General features: G+C 38.5%; 1 protein-coding gene across 4 annotated transcripts in view; it reads left to right on the forward strand.

Moving 5' to 3' along the window:
* Positions 1-18,542, forward strand: part of clec16a (C-type lectin domain containing 16A) — a 247,517-nt gene that overhangs the window by 19,312 nt on the left and 209,663 nt on the right. For 2 of the 4 annotated variants that reach the window (XM_059654139.1, XM_059654138.1), the window contains exons 1-3: positions 10,896-10,982; positions 11,099-11,249; positions 13,670-13,844. In XM_059654139.1, the coding sequence (XP_059510122.1) occupies positions 11,140-11,249; positions 13,670-13,844 (285 nt within the window). In that variant the 5' untranslated portion in view covers positions 10,896-10,982; positions 11,099-11,139. Of the gene's footprint in view, positions 1-5,381; positions 5,488-7,498; positions 7,505-10,894; positions 10,983-11,098; positions 11,250-13,669; positions 13,845-18,542 lie in introns of those variants that run through there. The other 2 variants (XM_048552334.2, XM_059654137.1) reach the window with 2 other exon arrangements.

The raw sequence follows: 18,542 nt of genomic DNA on the forward strand, positions 1-18,542 counted from the left end.
AGCACCTTGTAAATAACTTGGAGGAGCATCATTGTAAATCTCCTCTGCCCATTCTCTAAAGCTTCCACATCCTTCCTATAATGAGGTGACCAGAAATGAACACAATATTCCAAGTGTGGTGTAACCAGGGTTCTGTAGAGCTGCAGCATACCCTGTGGCTCTTAAACTCAATTCCCCTGCCAATGAAAGCCAACACACCATACACCTTCTTTACAACCCTTGGGTAGCAACTTTGAAAGATCCATGGATGTGGACCCCAAGATCCTTCTGTTCCTCCACACTGCCAAGAATCCTGCCATTAACCCTGTATTCTGCATTCAAATTTGACTTTACAAAATGAATCACTTCAAACTTTTCCAGGTTGAATTCCAACTGCCACTTCTTTGCCCAGCGTTGCATCCTGTCATTGCCCCGTTGCATCCTGTCATTGCCCCGTTGCATCCTGTCATTGTCCCGTTGCAGCCTACAACATCCCTCCATGCTATCCACAACTCCAACCTTCATGTCATCAGCAAATTTATAATCCACCCTTCCACTTTCTCATCCAAGTCATTTATAAAGATTACAACGAGCAGAGGTCCCAGAACAGATCCCTGCAGAACACCACTGGTCACTGAGCTCCAGGTTGAATACTTTCCATCTGTCCACCCTCTGTCTTCTATCGGACAGCCAGTTCTGAATCCAGACAGCCAAATTTCCCTGAATCCCATGCCTCCTTACTTTCTGAATGAGCCTACCAAGGGGAACCTTATCAAGGTTCTCTGCTATCTTTCAAACAAATCTCCCTTTCTAGATGCAGAATTTGCTCAATGTGGTCTGGCATTACTTCTCCTTATCCAGTCAGGAAGACTGTGGTTTGAAGCAACCCATTGCCATAACTCAATGTTCGCCCTCTTTCCTTACTTGTGTGAAAGTGACCTGCTTGGTTACTCCCTAATGGTCTGGTTGGAATTAGGAAATCCTGCAGTGGGCCTGTGTGTAAAACGTGGTGATGTTACTGCGTTGCCTTGGGTGGCACTGAGTATGTCTACTCAGTGGTTCCAAACCCAGTTGCTGTTTCCTTTGTTTCAAGCAGCCATCCTTTTTTAAACTGATATTTGAGTCAATTTTCAGGAATTAAAAATAGAAATGTAAATCAGTCATTAATTTAAAAAAAAATCTTCTGTTCTTAGTACGAGGAATGGTTAAAGGATGGTGTAGCTAAATAGTGTAAAGGATTGAATTGTTTTCAACATGAAATCCCTACAGAGGTGTGTGGAAGCAGGCCATTCAGCCCATTAAGTATGAAATAAATTGTCCAAGCAGAAATCACCTGAAACTGTTATTAAAAATAAAATATATTATCAATTTCACATGTGGCAATACCATGGTCACATACATTAGAGACTAGTAAGCAACTCTTGGATAGGCACATGGATGATAGTGTAATGTGGGGTATGCAGGGTAGTTTGATCTTAGTGTAATAGGTCAGCACAACATCTTGGGCCGAAGGGCCTGTACTGTGCTGTACTGTTCTAAGTTCTATTGCAGTAAATCTCCAAATATATATGTTGCTAATCAGTGCTAAATGATCAATTATGTAGGTTTTTGTTGTAAAATGAATTTTGTCTTTGTGTACAGTATGCTGGTAGTTCTGTATCTTAGCTCCTTTAAAAACACCCATACAACCAAATACATTCTCAAATCTCACGTGCTGTTTTATTAGTGCAGAAAATTTGAGGGAGTTGGGATGAATATTTGAAATGTTGTTCTGTTTCTTCTTTGCCCCCTTCCTTTTGGAACATATTTAACTTTTAGTTGGTACCTAATTTCTTTTGCTTTTCCTTTCATCGATGATTCACCTAATAGCGTCATAGCATCATTCAGCACAAACAGACCCTTCAGCCCAACCAGTCCATGCCGAACATAATCCCAAACTAACCTAGTCCCACCAGCCTGCTCTTGGCCCATATCTCTCCAACTGCTTCCTTTTCATGTACTTATCCAAATGTCTTTTAAAAATTGTAATTGAACCCATATCTACCACTTCCTCAGGAAGTTCATTCCACATGCAAATCATCCTCAGTGTAAAACAAAAGCCCCTTGTTTTTTTTAAATCTCCCTTTCTCAACTATTTTTAAAAAAAAATGTGCCCCCTAGTCTTGAAACCTTCCACGCTAGGGGAAAGCACCTACTATTAAGTCTATCTACACCCCTCATTATTTTATAAACTTTTATAAGGTCGCCTCTTAACCTCCTATGCTCTGCTGGAAAAAGTCTCATCCTATCCAGCCTTTCTTTATAACTCAAACCTACCATACAAAGCAACATCCTGAGATATCTCTTCTGAACATTCTCCAGCTTGACAATACATCCTTCCTGTAACTGGGCAACCAGAACTGGACACAGTATACCAGAAGAGGCCTCACCAATATCCTGTACGATCTCAACATGACTTCCCAACTCTGATCTTGAGAGACAATGAAAATTAGCATGGCAATTGATACACCAGTGTGCTGCCTTGTTTCACTTTTATTATGATGAGGTGGGCACTGTGTACCAACTCATGCATAAAACTTCCAAAAGCCACAAGCTTGGGTTTAATCCCATTATAACTGAGATGTATGAGATTAAATGGACTCAGTCCCACGTGCAATGTATTGATTCATTGTTGTATGAGATGTTATGTGTTTTTAAAAACAAAAATTGATTCAAAATATCATTTACCTTTCCTTTGCTCCCTTGCTTTGAGGATAGTAGTAGTTCACGCTGAATTATGGTCCACAATGTCTACAGTTTTCCTGGTACTTCACACAAGCAACTGCTTTTATACCTGTGAACCAAGATTAGTTGGTTATGTTTTAAGTTGAAGAAACCCTTGCACGATGTTCATACACATTTGCTCCACTGGGGGTCAGTAGTTACCAATCAAACTCAAACAGTTACATTTTCAGCCTATTAAACCAATAAAATGGCAAAATGTACCATTACCCTGGCTGACAGGATAGACCCAGGATACAACCTGGTATTTTAATCTGTCTTGCTCAGCACCATAAAAATGGCATATTTACCCACAAAACTATAACAAAACTGACCTTGGTGTTTCAAACTTTCTCTGGTGCTTTGTAAAATTTCGTAGCTTTCTGTCTTTATCCCTGCACCATGCTGCACTTATGATAGAGTATAGGGGTACTTTGCAACCATTCTGGATTTTAAGCAAAAACTTAGCAGGTGAGGGTGCATCCATAGTAAAAGAGAAATTGACATTCCAGAAATATTTCAGCCCATTTATCAGCATGGGAAGATACTAAAGGTGAAACTACTTTTACAAAAAAGAACAGAACAAGAGAAATGATAGAATCAGGAGAGGCGTAGATAAGTTGAATAGCAAAGGTCTTTTTCCTAGGGTAAAGGAGTTTGAAACTAGAGGGCATAGGTTTAAGGTGAGAACGAAAAGATTTAAAAGGGAATTTAGGGGCAATTTTGTCACGCAGAGGGTGGTGCATGTATGGAATGAATTGCCAGAGGAAGTGGTAGAAGCAGGTACAATTACAGTAATTAAAAGACATTTGGACGGTACATGAATAGGAAAGCTTGAGAGAGATATCGGCCAAACATAGGTAAATGAAACTAGTTTAGTTTGGGAAATCTGGTCGTATGGATGAGTTGGACCGAAGGGTCTATTTCCATCCCGTGTGAGTCTCTGACAGTAATTGCGATGGCTTTAACGACCAGCTGGTGCTTGAGAATAAAAGCAATGTTAACAGGAGACACAAGTGGGTTGTGGAGGGGAAAAGAAATGTTTTCACATAAAGAAAGCACAAGTCCTGAGAATGGACCTTGGACCTGAAATGTCTGTTTCCCTGCAGTTGCTACCTGATTTGCTGAGCATTGCTTCCAACTTTGTCTACTTTTTAAATCTAGTGACCAGAAGAACACAGACTGTGCCATTGGTTGGCTTATTCCCTGGATTTTGTGATTCAGACAAATCGCTTTGCCTGACTTGGCAGCTCTCCACAGTGTTGCTAAGTTTAGAACATCAACATTGTAAAGATACATGTGCAAATTTATATTAAGTCCATGTTCCTTCCCTTGTTGGCATTGAACATCCTCTTTTTAAAAAAACCTATGCAACTCTAATATTACAATATTTCTAAAGTCAGTTATCATAATTCAGTTGCTGTTAATTACTTAATATTTCACTGCTGTGATCATCTTTGTTAACACCTCACACATCTCTGCCCTTTGTTAGATTATATTCATCTCAATTTTGTATTCTCATTGGATCTTTTTCTATCTGGTATCGATTCTGTCATCTTATAATTCAGCACTGAAGGCCCATCTGTCTCAATCTTTGTATTTAAAGATGCTATCTTGCCTGCTTAATTGTTTCTTTCTTATTTAGTTTTGATCTCTCAGTCTTTTAAGTTAATTCCTAACATCTCATTTGTATAGCACTTTCTTAAGACCCCTATAATGTGAAATATGAAATGAACATAATTATTTATCAAAAATTATTTTGGAACTTTCTCCAAGAAATGGCACATATTAACAATTTATCTTTTGAGGTTTTTTATAAAAAAGGTCATGCATACATATTCAGTAAGAGAATCAAAAGTTATAGAATAAAGGAAGGAGAATAGATTGGATCGCTCATCAGATCAGTTAGGAACTTATTGAATGGTGGAGGAGACTTGATGAGCTGAGTGGCCTACTTTTGCTCCTATATCTTGTGATCTTATAATTGAAAGTTTTTTAAAATTTAAGAAGTGAATCACTAAGCCATTATAACGTGAACCATTGTACTTTTAAAAATTTCTCTCTCATTCGAGTTTTGTTTTCTAATGCCAATCTGTATAACATTGAACTGTGAAATGTATGTGACAACTTCTTGGAAACTTGCCTTTGGAACTTGCAATTAGTTTTAGTCACTATTCAGAATGTGTCTCCTAATTTGCTTATTCTAGTTGATTGTCTCAAAATTTGTCACTGTAGCTTTAAGGTTTAAAAACTCTCGTTTACTCCCAAACTTGCAGGACAGTGAATGTTCAAGGGCCTACCTCCAGATCTCTGATGATAATGTTGCACTGTAACCTAATGTTAGGACGTATACGGGTTTGGATTTGGCCTGTTTGTTTGGTTCTGTTACTTTATACCTCATACTTTGGGAGAAATGCTTGATCTGTAATTAACAGGATACTATAGGTGACGTTGGGAACTAATTTGTCTGCTGCAAGTGGAGCAGTGAATTAGAGCCCAATCTGTCGTGCCTGACATTCCCAGCAGTTGCAAAAGGCATGTACAAAACTTGAGAAATAGATAAAACAATTCGAAAGTGTAATCCTTGTAAGTAATCCTTAGTTCTTTTACAAGCTCATTTTTATTACTTCCTATATTTCCAGCATACTAATGATTTTGCCCTGTATACGGAGGCCATTAAATTTTTCAACCATCCAGAGAGCATGGTCAGAATTGCTGTCAGGACAATCACCCTTAATGTGTATAAAGGTAAGTACACTATGTGTGATTATACAGATTAATGTCATTAGTGAGTGCTCGTAAAGGCTGACAACCTGTTAAAGCAACAAGCAAGCACGTAATATTATGAAATATTTTAGCAATTTTTTTTGGCACTAATGAAGATGTTTCCTTTAACCATCCAACCCCTCCCAAAATGTTTGTTAGTGGCCTGCTCATAGTCTGATTTTATCCTTATGGTTGAAATAGTTTTAACTTAGAGAATTTATGGTAATTTTGAAACTTTTATCCTCTGTTTTTCCCTGGTAATTGAAGTTAAAAATGATTTTGAAAAAAAACTTGCCAAAAAATGGTTTGCTCTGTTCCATTCATTGTACCCCATTCACTGTAACAGGGCAAAAACCCAAACCTAAGGAATCTTTCTTGTATACTTCAAGATGTTAGGGATTTGTGTATTTAATTTTCCACCCAGGTTAAATTAGATGTTAAGCATTAAGTTGGAAGGTCAATATACCTTGAATTGTTTTAAGCAATGTAGTGCATACACATTTTGTCAAGTGTAAATAAAATTATCCTTTGCGATCTGGAAAGAGGCCCATAGCAAAAGCGTTTCATTTTAATCAATGTTAAATTTAAAAGTTGCTCCTAAAGTTCTGTTGACCACTTTTAAGCCAGGATTATCTTCTATTGATCTTGGGTTTTGTCTACTCCTTTTTTCTCTGTGTTATTGACCCTTGTTGAATTTACTTTTACAGTGCTGTGTAAACCTGCAGCATTGGTTGCAAATCAGAATTATTTGCTCCCTCATTTTTATTTGAGAGTATGCTTTAAACGCAGCTCCAATTTTGTAGCAGAACAGCACAAAACTGAATTAGTTAACCTGAAAGCATGAATGAAGTTTAACAAGTATGCCACGTGATAAGGTATATGTTGTTCCAAGTAATTATCTCCTTGTGAGTGGATAAGCAATTTTCTTTGCTCACTGTTGATATGGAATTTCTGGATTGGAGGACTTGCGTACAAGCTGCCTCTGGTTTAGCATGTACAGTTAGAAGGCTACTAACCACAAGGCCTTAATTTGTTAACAGAAATACATTCTTCATAGTATTATTTAAAAATAATTAAAATACATGCACATTCAACAAGATTTATCGGTGAAAGAAACCAGAAAAGCTGTAGTTTCAAAGCTTGCAATTGAATTGTTCAAGACAAGTTTATTGCAGCATTTGTTGCCTACAAACAACCATTGCCAAAATTTGATCATTTTGAAATAATTCCCAGTTTTTTGAATAATATAATTGTAAAAAACATTTTAAAAAAAATAAACAAAAGTATATGTCCTAATGTTTTAATTTGTCTAAGATGGAGAGATACCATTTAGTTTATTCATGCACAGGGAGAATGTGATATGCTATCGGCCTTAATGCACTTCCACTTAAGAATCTGAATGAGTGAGTGGCACATACTAACTGTGAATCCAGTCTGAACTCAGTCTGAACTCAGTCTGGACTGATATAATTTTTAACTCTTAATGAATCTGATTTGAGAATGCCATCACATTGGAAATCAGGTCATTCAGAGATACAAGTAAAATGCCTTTTGGTGAAATTTGGTAATGAGCAAGAAATCTTGACGTTCCATCAAATCCCTATTCAACTTGATCTGGAAATTATTGATTCTACATATTGTTCTACTTTGTAGCACTAATGTTATCTTCTTTACGGACATCACCCCAAAACTTTTTTTTTCTTTTCTACCACAATAATTGTGTAAAGTTTTGGTGCATTGGAATGTTTCCAAATATTAACTAGGATGAGGTTCTCCTCAAAGGCAATCTGCACATGACCGCTTTTCTTGTATGTATTTTGCTGATCTACGCTAGTATCACTACTAATAGCCTGTTGTCTCCTAATTCTTTGTGCTTCCTATTTAAACAGGCTGTTGGTCTTCTGGATGATGCAATGCTATCTAAGAGCCTCAATAACAATTTTCTGTTTTTGTTTCCTTTCTTCAATAATGATTCCATTGTACCACATCTTAGTGTCACGTAAGTTGGTTAACTTTATAAATCTTTTACCTTTTTGTATTTCATTATCAATACTTCAAGGTTTAGATGTTTCTGCTATAACGTATGTTTAGTTAATGTGAATTGGCTGTAACATATTTAGATAATGCATACTTTCTACTGTACAGGAGTGATATTTCTATAGCTAATTCCATAATTTTCTATAGCCAAAGGTGTGTCAAGAATGCAGCTATTGTGTTAAGAGAACTACCTGTACATAGTTTGGAATTAAGTGTAGCTTCTTAAAAGTGAAGGATAATATATCCAAACATTTTATGTTCTGAAGATTACAGGGCAATTTAAAACTAGGATGATCTGAAAATGCCTTTTGCTTTGAAGCCGAAGTAACTGCGAGACAGATTTTCACAGAAACAGCGCCACCTTCATTTAGAAACAGACAGTTGTAAAACGCATTATCCTCCGACACTTCCGCCATTTACAATCCGACCCCACCACCCAAGACATTTTTCCATCCCCTCCCCTGTCTGCTTTCCGGAGAGACCACTCTCTCCGTGACTCCCTTGTTCGCTCCACACTGCCCTCCAACCCCACCACACCCGGCACCTTCCCCTGCAACCGCAGGAAATGCTACACTTGTCCCCACACCTCCTCCCTCACCCCCATCCCAGGCCCCAAGATGACATTCCACATTAAGCAGAGGTTCACCTGCACATCTGCCAATGTGGTATACTGCATCCACTGTACCCGGTGCGGCTTCCTCTACATTGGGGAAACCAAGCGGAGGCTTGGGGACCGCTTTGCAGAACACCTCCGCTCAGTTCGCAACAAACAACTGCACCTCCCAGTCGCAAACCATTTCCACTCCCCCTCCCATTCTCTTGATGACATGTCCATCATGGGCCTCCTGCAGTGCCACAATGATGCCACCCGAAGGTTGCAGGAACAGCAACTCATATTCCGCCTGGGAACCCTGCAGCCATATGGTATCAATGTGGACTTCACCAGTTTCAAAATCTCCCCTTCCCCTACTGCATCCCTAAACCAGCCCAGTTCATCCCCTCCCCCCACTGCACCACACAACCAGCCCAGCTCTTCCCCCCCCACCCACTGCATCCCAAAACCAGTCCAACCTGTCTCTGCCTCCCTAACCGGTTCTTCCTCTCACCCATCCCTTCCTCCCACCCCAAGCCGCACCCCCCGCTACCTACTAACCTCATCCCACCTCCTTGACCTGTCCGTCTTCCCTGGACTGACCTATCCCCTCCCTACCTCCCCACCTACACCCTCTCCACCTATCTTCTTTACTCTCCATCTTCGGTCCGCCTCCCCCTCTCTCCCTATTTATTCCAGTTCCCTCCCCCCATCCCCCTCTCTGAAGGGTCTAGGCCCGAAACGTCAGCTTTTGTGCTCCTGAGATGCTGCTTGGCCTGCTGTGTTCATCCAGCCTCACATTTTATTATCTTGGAATCTCCAGCATCTGCAGTTCCCATTATCTCTGAGTTGTAAAACTCAATGCCCTATAATTGAAGTACAGTGTGTATACATCTTATTTTTGGTGAGAAGAGCAAAAATACTTAGATTCCAAAATAGTTCTAAAGTTGCCGCATGCAGTGGGTGAAACTATGGTTACCTTTTTCCTTTTTACTTTTAGGTAAGTAAAATGGAGGTTATGGCAGCAAACAAGTCACTAGATAATTCTCCTCCCTTCAGTCAATGCAGCTTTAAATCTTGCTGATTTCAAAAGAAACTGATGGTTACAAGAATCTGTTCACTAAATAATTTTGAGCTTTTTAATTTGGGAGTATGCTTGATTTTAGTCTTTTGAGAATATTTTTCTTGAGCTTAAGAGGGCAGTATAGAACTTTTTAAAAACATGAGCCATTAGCATAATATGCAAGCAAACAACTTTTCAAACATAATACTCATACCAGGAATAGCTGATCAAATAATAGACAATATAAGCATCATCTACATTTTGAAAGATTTTTAAAATATTTTTTGTTTTGGTTGGATTCCCTTTCAATAAATGTAGGTGCAATCCCTACTGCACAAAAATTTTGTTTTACGTTTTGAAATTAGCAGATGTATTTTCCATTCAGTGCTAGATATAATGGGAAGCTTGAGAAATAGTAGCTACTGTCGGCTAACCCAACACAGAGGGTATCATATTTCCTACGATTGGGATGTAAATGGTGGTAAAATCTCAGTGCTTTATCCAATATATCATATGAGACCACCACATTTCCAAGATTATAACTTGAGACAAGTTCATACACTAATGTCATTGTGTGTGAAAGCTGCAGGTTTGTTGAAAAGTTAACCATTTAATTTAAAATTCTGAAATGTATTAAAATCTAATTTGGACTGTTGGCAGTAAGTAATATTAATTTTAAATTATTTGCAATTGTATAATCATTTCCCATCAGTTTACAGTACAGGAATGATAACTCCAAGATGCATATAAGTACTGAATAATTTAACCTGTTGCCATCTGACAGATCAATAAATGTATCAAATGAAAATGTATTACTGATGGCAAAAACCTTCATTTATGCAGCACCTTTTAATGTAATGAATTGCAAGCTTCACAAACCAAAATTTGAGCTACATGAGATATAGACAAATGGCCAAAGGCTTGGTCAAAGAGGCAGGTTTTAAGGAGCACCTTAAAAGGTGAGAGAGGTCGATTGGTTTAATGAGGGAATTCCACAGTTTTGGGGATGAGGCAACTGAAGGCATAATTGTCAAGAGTGGAGCAATTTAAAATTAAGAATGGTGGCAGAGGTTGTGGAGATGGGGAAGGACAAGGCCATGAAGGGATTTAAGGACAAAGGTGGAAATTTTAACATCAATGTGCTGCTTGATTGGGAGCTAATGTGGGTCAATAAGTGCAAAGATAATAAGTTAACTCTGCATAAATAAGGCCATGGGCAGTTGAGATTTAGATGGCATTGCACTTACAGGAGGTAAAATGTGAAAGATGGGCAGAATTGTGTTTGAATGGTTAAATATAGAGATAACAAAAGTACAGTGAAGGTTTCAGCATTCGATGAGCTCTGGTGGAGTGACCTTGGACGATGTTACAGAGATAGTCTTACTGTTGGTGCAAATACATTTAGAAGTTGACATCAGGATCAACTGTTCTGCTGAGATTATGAAGTACCTGGTTCAGCCTCTGACAATTCTTGCAGACAGGGAGTCAATGCGTGAGAAATGGAGACTACAGACCACATTTAATTGAGGAGAATTCTGTGCACCAGTACTAGATGAACAAGTTTAAACTAATGATCTGTTAATTAAACAATAATTGTTTCACAAACAAGCATGCATGTGGTCAAATAAACTCCATAGATAATCAAAGAATTTTAAACAAGTCCATTTTGAGTTTTGCGGAACTAACAAGTGTCAGATTGTGTTTTTTTTTAAGAAACACATGTTCTTTGAACTCGGCCAAGTAGTTTGGAAGGTAGCAGATTGGACTTTAAGAGTATAGCATGAGGTAAAAAGACGCTTTCTGATTAAATAATTATTACAGCTATCTTAGAACTAATTGTAGCTTGCTCAAGGTGTTAACTGTAGTATTGAGATTTAGTTTGTTTTGCTTTCTGTAACCAGAAGCTGTACTTTCCTTTTTGTGGACAGTGGATAACCAGCTTATGTTGCACTACATCAGAGACAAAACAGCAGTTCCCTACTTCTCCAATTTAGTTTGGTTCATTGGAAGCCACGTGATTGAGTTGGACAACTGTTTGCAAACCGATGAAGAGTAAGTTTCAAAATGTTTTGTGATACTAGTCAAAGCATGTAAGAATTGCTTCCATCTGCATTTTCGAGGCTCTGAATCAACACTTGCATGTATAGCGCAATTTTTTGAGGATTGAAACTTTGAACCTGTAAGCTGTATTCAAGTCAACATATGCATTTTGGTATCAGCTTGGTATCGCCATTGTTGTTAATTTTGCTGAAAGTGATGGCCTATTGGTATTATTGCTGGACTGTTAATCCAAATAATGTTCTAGGGATTTGGGTTCGAATCCCACCATGGCAGATGGTGGAATTTGAATTCAATAAAACCCTGGAATAAGAATCTAATGATGACCATGATTCCACTGTCGATTGTTGGAAAAACCCTTCTGGTTCACTAATTTCCCTTGGGGAAGCAAATTGCCATCCTTACCTGCCATCTTAACTGCCCCAGGGGCAATTAGGGGTAGGCAATAAATGCTGGCCTAGCCAGCAATAGCCACATCTTTTGAATGAATAAAATCATAGCTAGTGATACATGTATGAAAAAAATTCATAATGAATAGGAGTTGAATGAGTTTTTTTTATTCTTTTTAATTTGTCAAATTTGAGCATTTTAAAACAACAGTTTTTATTTTAGTCTGATATAAATTACACAATTTTAGTTTTAAGCCTTTAATATTAAAATAAAACAAAAGACTGGCCCTTTGTAGCAATGATGTTAAGCCATCAACATTTACTGAGATTACTCCTCTGAAACTGACTGCAATTTCTGGAGGCTACACGTGCTGTGAAATGTAGAAACAAATCCTGACATTGCTGTCAGTGATTCTGCATGTCTGTAAATAATGCCCTGTTAAAAGTTTCCTAATTTACAATTAATTAGAAATCACTGATCTGATTAAAAAGTGCTCTTTACACAAGCTAAATCCTTGGAGAGAGCTGCATCTTGCAGGAAGAGTTGTAATTTGTTTATTAATTGCTGCAAATCTTTTTGGTTCTGAAAACTAATTTTTGTGTTTGAGGAATGTCAGGTCTCCATTATGATTTGAAAATTGTCTGCCTGCTTTAAGTTTGAAGTTTATTTATTGAATTTTAGATTCTTCCTCAACTTGTGTGATAGTCAATACTCTTTTAAATTACATCTTATTACATTCAAATGTGGAAAAATCAATGCACATTTTACATAGTCATAGCGATGTACAGCGCAGAAGCAGACCCTTCAGTCCAACTCGTCCATGCTCACCAGATATGCTATTTACCAGCGTTTGGCCAATACCACCTCTCGACCCTTTCGATTGATATACCCATCCAGATGCTTTTTCTATCAATAAGAATGTGTTAAGATGATTGGCTGCTTATTCTTTGATGTTGATAGATGTTTGGAGGTCATTTTGACATAGCACCTAATTTACATTAATATTAGTAACATGGAAATCCATGCCTCTGAGATTGAAAGCTGCCCACAAATATCAATGTCAAGAGTGCCATTTGTAACTGGGAGCAAAGTTGAATGTCATTAATGATTATTAATCCTGTACTAGGGGATGTGATGGCCTGGTGATACAATCACCAGACTGTTAATCCAGAAACTCGGCTAATGTTCTGGGGACCAGTGGTGGAATTTGAATTCAATTTTTAAAACAAAAAAAATCTGGAATTAAGAATCTACTGGTGACCATGAAACTATTGCCAATTGTTGGAAACCCGTTTGGTCCTTCGGGGAAGGAAATCTGCCACCATTACCTGGTCAGGCCCACACATGGCTTTAGACCTATAACAAATTTTAACTGCCCTCTGAAATTGCTTTGTAAGCTACTCAGTTCAAAGGCAGCTAGGGTTGGGCAATAAATGTCAGCAGCCCAGCAATGCCCGTATCCTATGAGTGAATTTTTGGAAAAAATGATCCCCCTTACAGAGAAATCTGTTCCCTTCAGGTGATGCTTTGTGGACAGTTCAGGGCTTGGTAATAGCCTGCGCACCTTTCTTCAGTTATGTCAATGAGAGATGCTGCGCACAACATATAGGTCGCTGCCTGTACTGTTACCTGTTCCTAGTGAAGGACTTCTCCCCCATGTCTTTCATTTGTTAAAACATTCACTTCTGCGCTTTAAATATTCAGTTTCTTGATAATTCTTCACTCCTTACTGTCGGCTTGCACCACTCGACTTATCTTTTTGTACCGTACCTGAATTGTTCATGTGAAAAAGACATGAATATCTATTCATATGATCTTGCAATACCTTACCTCCATTATTGTGTTTTAAGGGTTTAAATCACACATACAAAGTGATTAGATTTGCTCCATTTATTCAGACAGGGAAAATGTTTGGTTTTCTTTTGAAATTTCACTTGGTTGCTGCTAGGTGTTGTAGTATTATTGAGACTTCAGCTTGCAAAATGCATATTGTTTCAGTAATAATCTAACTCTTGTAATGGCAGGCATAGAAATAGAGCCAGATTGAGTGACCTGGTGGCTGAACATTTGGATCACCTGCATTATCTGAATGATATCCTGACCATTAACTGTGAATTCCTGAATGATGTATTAACAGACCATCTATTAAACAGACTTTTTCTGCCATTGTATGTGTATTCATTGGTGTCGCAAGAACAGGTAAGATGTCTATAGTTTAAAAAAACTGTACAACTTTTTGACTAGACACTATCTGAAAATATTGGATTATTGTAAAACCTCTGGATATTAATTTTTCTTCTTTTTTGGCGTGACAGTGAAATTATATATTGAAAAATAAACCTGCTGAAATGATTTTAGTGCCATTTCAAAATAGTCCTGTCGGCCAAATAAGCCATAACAGCAGCAAATATGTAAACCCACGTTAAGCTGTTGAGTTGAGAAATAATTGTGTTTTTTGGAGACTAGCAACATTCTTTTAATGGGTAGACATCTTGCAGTCCAAACAATACTGTTGCAGATGTGTGTATCTCACCACGTGTAGTCAAATGGAGTATGCTATTGAAGAGATTGTCTTATTTGTGCTGTTTTATAAGGACAAGACCATATAATGTGCAATATACTCTGCTGCTAAAGTGCAGTAGTGTGTACTTGCACAGTGCTTGAGTGTAACCTTTTAAGATCCAGTTGTAATTCTTTGGCAGTCTTGATCATCTGGTTCATCAGACATCTGAATGGTATGCTATTTTTAAAGTCTAATTCTTGAGGTCAATTAGAGGTGTGAGACCTTCACGCTCTTAAGTGACATTTTCTGTTACCATCAGAAGTTTCTATTTTTGGTGTTGCTATTTACTCAGTGAAAAAATGAATTTGTGTCTCTAAATAAGAGTAGCACATAAATGTAAGCTTGTACAGATTGTGTGCATAGATGGGGGTCAAACTGAAATAACTTTGCAGTTTTATGTTGCACACTCGATTGGTGACGATGCACCTGAGTATGACTGAGCATGTAGCATATGTTAAAAGCACTAGCATTTCTACATTGCCTTTAATGTGATAAAACATCCAAAAACTCTGATTCAGCATCAAATTTGCGTAGTGAACTATTTAACCAAATAATCAAAAGCTTGGCCCAAGGAAGCAAGTTTTAAAGAATGACTTAAAGGAAGAGCAAAGGATAGATTGGCAGAAATGTTTGGCAAGGGAATTTGAGAGCGTATGGTCAAGGGAGCTGGAAAGAAAACCACTAATAGTGAAGTGAATAAAACCTGATGTGCCATAGATCAGAAGTGGAGACCACAAATCTTGTAGGTTTGTGGAGCTGGTGCAAGCGTGAGAAGATAGTGAGGCCAGGAAGGAATGTGAAAGCAGCAATGAAAAATTTTAAATTGCCAATTAGCTTATGGTGGTGATCTGCAATTTATTGTACAATCAAGGAAAAGACATTTGACTAAAGATTGAGTTTGTTTTCAGAATTTTATTTTTGGTAATAGAATAATAAATAGACAAGTTTATGTTTTAGCAATCTTCAGATGAATATTTTTCCAGGAGATTTAGCAAATCCTGCTATTATCTGTCACATAACTTAATACAAAAATGGAAAAAATTTAAGAAACGGTTTCTATGCATTTCAATTTTGGTTCTACTGCATTTGAAAATGAATGCAACTGCTATCATGGTGTATGCACTGTTGATTTGTTAATCTGAAATTTTAAACGATTTGGTCGAAGACTACAAGGTTATGTATTTTCAAAATGTTCTCAGGAGGAAATTCTCTGGTTGAAGGGAAAAAATCACTGTTTTCTACCCGTGGTGGTGGGCCTGTAACTTGCCATTTTTCATTGCATCTCCAAGTTTATGTAGATCTCTTAGAAGGTCTGTCCCACCTCTCTACCGTTACGAGCCAGCAGCAGAATTGTCAAGGAATTGTACATATTTGAAACTGAGTTAATTTTTAAAAAAAATTTCAGACCTGTTGCTGCTATCCAAAATCAAGATATTAATTTTACCAATCATGTACAAGTGTTGGGATATTTTAAATTAAATGCTTAAGGGTGTGGCTATTGTTTAACTGTGTTCATGAAACATTTTTTAATATATAGATACATTAGACTCTCTAGTTCTACTTTAATGTTCCATACAGTCAATTTAAAGCAAAAGGCCTTGAAAGTGAGAATGTAAAAATTGGTGAAAATGAAAGTGAAACTTAGTTAGCGAGCAGAAGCTGGAGATTATTCTGTCTCTGACGTGATAAGACACTGAACAAAGCAGAGCACCGGAATGTAGAGGAAAACTGGAAGGAGAGAGTGAACTGAAATGGAAAATAACAGCAATGCCAATTGAAAAGATAAAGTTTTAAAAATGCGAAATATAAAGCAACATGTTTAATAATACTTTCAACTAGAAAGGGTGCAATGTGTCATTGGCATATAAAGTTGTAGTTTGGCTAATATCTATATTGTCGGCTTTGCATCAGGTGGGCAATTTGTCATGTTTGTGTCAGTTAAGTTTCTTGCTCTAAGTCAAGTAAGGATTTGGAATGAAGTGCCACAACTTAGCTCAAATTTTTCATCCCATGTCCCTGTGGCTGGAAAAGAAACTCAATAGTGGCAGGTTTTAATTTCAGTTTGTTTATGGTTTGTAAAGTAAATACAGCTATTTGTAAATGGAAGTAACTATCTGCTTGTATCAAAGTTAATTGCACTGACCATAGTAGCCTTAAAGGATATTGTAAGATATTTCCGTTTTTGGGTGCTGGAACATGTTCACTCTGAATATTATGCTAACTGATAGAAAATCCAAAACAAGGAAAATACTAGAAGCACAACAAGCCAGTTGGAAGAAATCTGTTTATGTTTAAGCTGGAGTAGGTCCTTTTGTCTAAACATGAGGAAATGCTGATTTGACTGACTGTGTGCGTCGCACTGGAATGGAGGTAGAGTTAGTGAAATTTGTTAGTAAATCTTGACCAGCTTCAGCACTTCATTATAGAATTCCTACAGTATGGAAGTCGGCCATTTGTCCTATGGAGTCCACACCAACTCTCTGAAGAGTATCCCAACCAGACCTACCTGTGCCCCCAGTCCCTGTAACCCTACATTCCCCATTGCTGACTCACCTGGGCTGTACATCCTTGGGCATTATGGACAATTTAGCATGGCCAATCCATCTACCCTGCACATCTTTGGACTGTGGGAGGAAGCCGGACCCCCCGGGGGAAACTCATGCAAACTCCACACAGACAGTCTCCTGACGGTGGAATCAAACCTGAGACCTTGGCGCTGTGAGGCAGAAGTGCTGGCCACTGTGCCGCCCCTTGCAGGATCACTGTTCAGATCAGACTCCAACATGGTTTTGCTGTTCAGATACTTATTGATCTATGTTATTATAGGACTGTAACAGCATGGAATATACATAAAGGTGAAAATGCAGTTGAAGATGCAGTTTTTGTAATCTCGACTGATTTATAACTCCACTGTGAAGCCTATTCCAAGAAGGCCCACCCTGAGGAAGTTGTCCTCCTCCCTCCAGATATCCATCACGCCTCCCACTTTTTATTTCCCAGCTCCCTTCCCTTTCCCCATTTCTGAAGAAGCGTCCTGACCCAAAATGTCAACTTTCCTGGATGCCTGATGCTGCCTGACCTATTGTGTTCCTCCAGCTCCATACTGTGTCATCTCGGACTCCAGCATCTGCTGTTCTTGCTGTCTGAGTAATCATTCTGGTTGACAGTGGCTAAACAATTATTAAAAAGCTTAGCACCATTTAGGGCAAAGTAGCCTGTCCACCACCTTAACACTAATCCTTTCACTCAAACCACATAATGACTGGAATGTGTATCCTGCATACACTGTTAATGCACTGCAGGCAATTTGCCAAGCCTCCTTTTAATAAAACATTCAGTTCCATGGCCTGTACTACCTCGAAGGACAGACAAGCAGATACATGGGATCAGTACCATCTGCAGCTTCTCCAAGTCAGAAACCATCCTGACCTGGAGCTATAATGCTGCTACCTCATTCTCACTGCATCGAGACTCATGAGCTGTCTTGTAAGAGCACTCTAAAAATACTTGGACCAAGTGAACTGCAGTGATTCAGAAAATGATTTTCTTGTCAAGGGCAATTGGGAATAAGTAACAAATTCTTGCCTTGCTATCAGTTCTCGTCCCCTGAGGAGGAAAAATAACGTAAGATTGTACTTGAATGTTTTATAGACAATAGGTGCTGGAGTAGGCCATTCGGCCCTTCGAGCCAGCACCACCGTGGCTGATCATCTACAATCAGTATCCTGTTCCTGCCTTATCCCCATAACCTTTGATTCCACTATCTTTTTAAGAGCTCTGTCTATCTTTTTCTTGAAAGCATCCAGAGAGTTGGCCTCAACTGCCGTCTGGGCCAGACCATTCCATATATTCACCACTCTCTGGGTGAAGAAGTTTTTCCTCAACTCTGTTTTAAATGGCCTACCCCTTATTTTTAAACTGTGTCCTCTGGTCCTGGACTCACCCATCAGTGGAAACATGCTTCCTGCCTCCACAGTGTCTAATCCCTTAATAATCTTATACGTCTCAATCAGATCCCCTCTCATCCTTCTAAACTCAAGTGTAGACAAGCCCAGTTGCTCCAATCTTTCAACATATGATAGTCCTGCCATTCTGGGAATTGACCTTGTGAAACTACGCTGCACTCCCTCAATAGCAAGAATGTCCTTCCTCAAACTGGGAGACCAAAACTGCACACAATACTCCAGGTGTGGTCTCACCAAGGCCCTGTACAGCTGAAGGACTTCTTTGCTCCTATACTCAACTCCCCTTGTGATGAAGGCCAGCATGCTATTAGCTTTCTTCACTACCTGCTGTACCTGAATGCTTGCTTTCATTGACTGATGTACAAGAAC

Source organism: Stegostoma tigrinum, chromosome 23 (genome assembly GCF_030684315.1).
Source record: "Stegostoma tigrinum isolate sSteTig4 chromosome 23, sSteTig4.hap1, whole genome shotgun sequence".
NCBI classification, from domain to species: domain Eukaryota; kingdom Metazoa; phylum Chordata; class Chondrichthyes; order Orectolobiformes; family Stegostomatidae; genus Stegostoma; species Stegostoma tigrinum.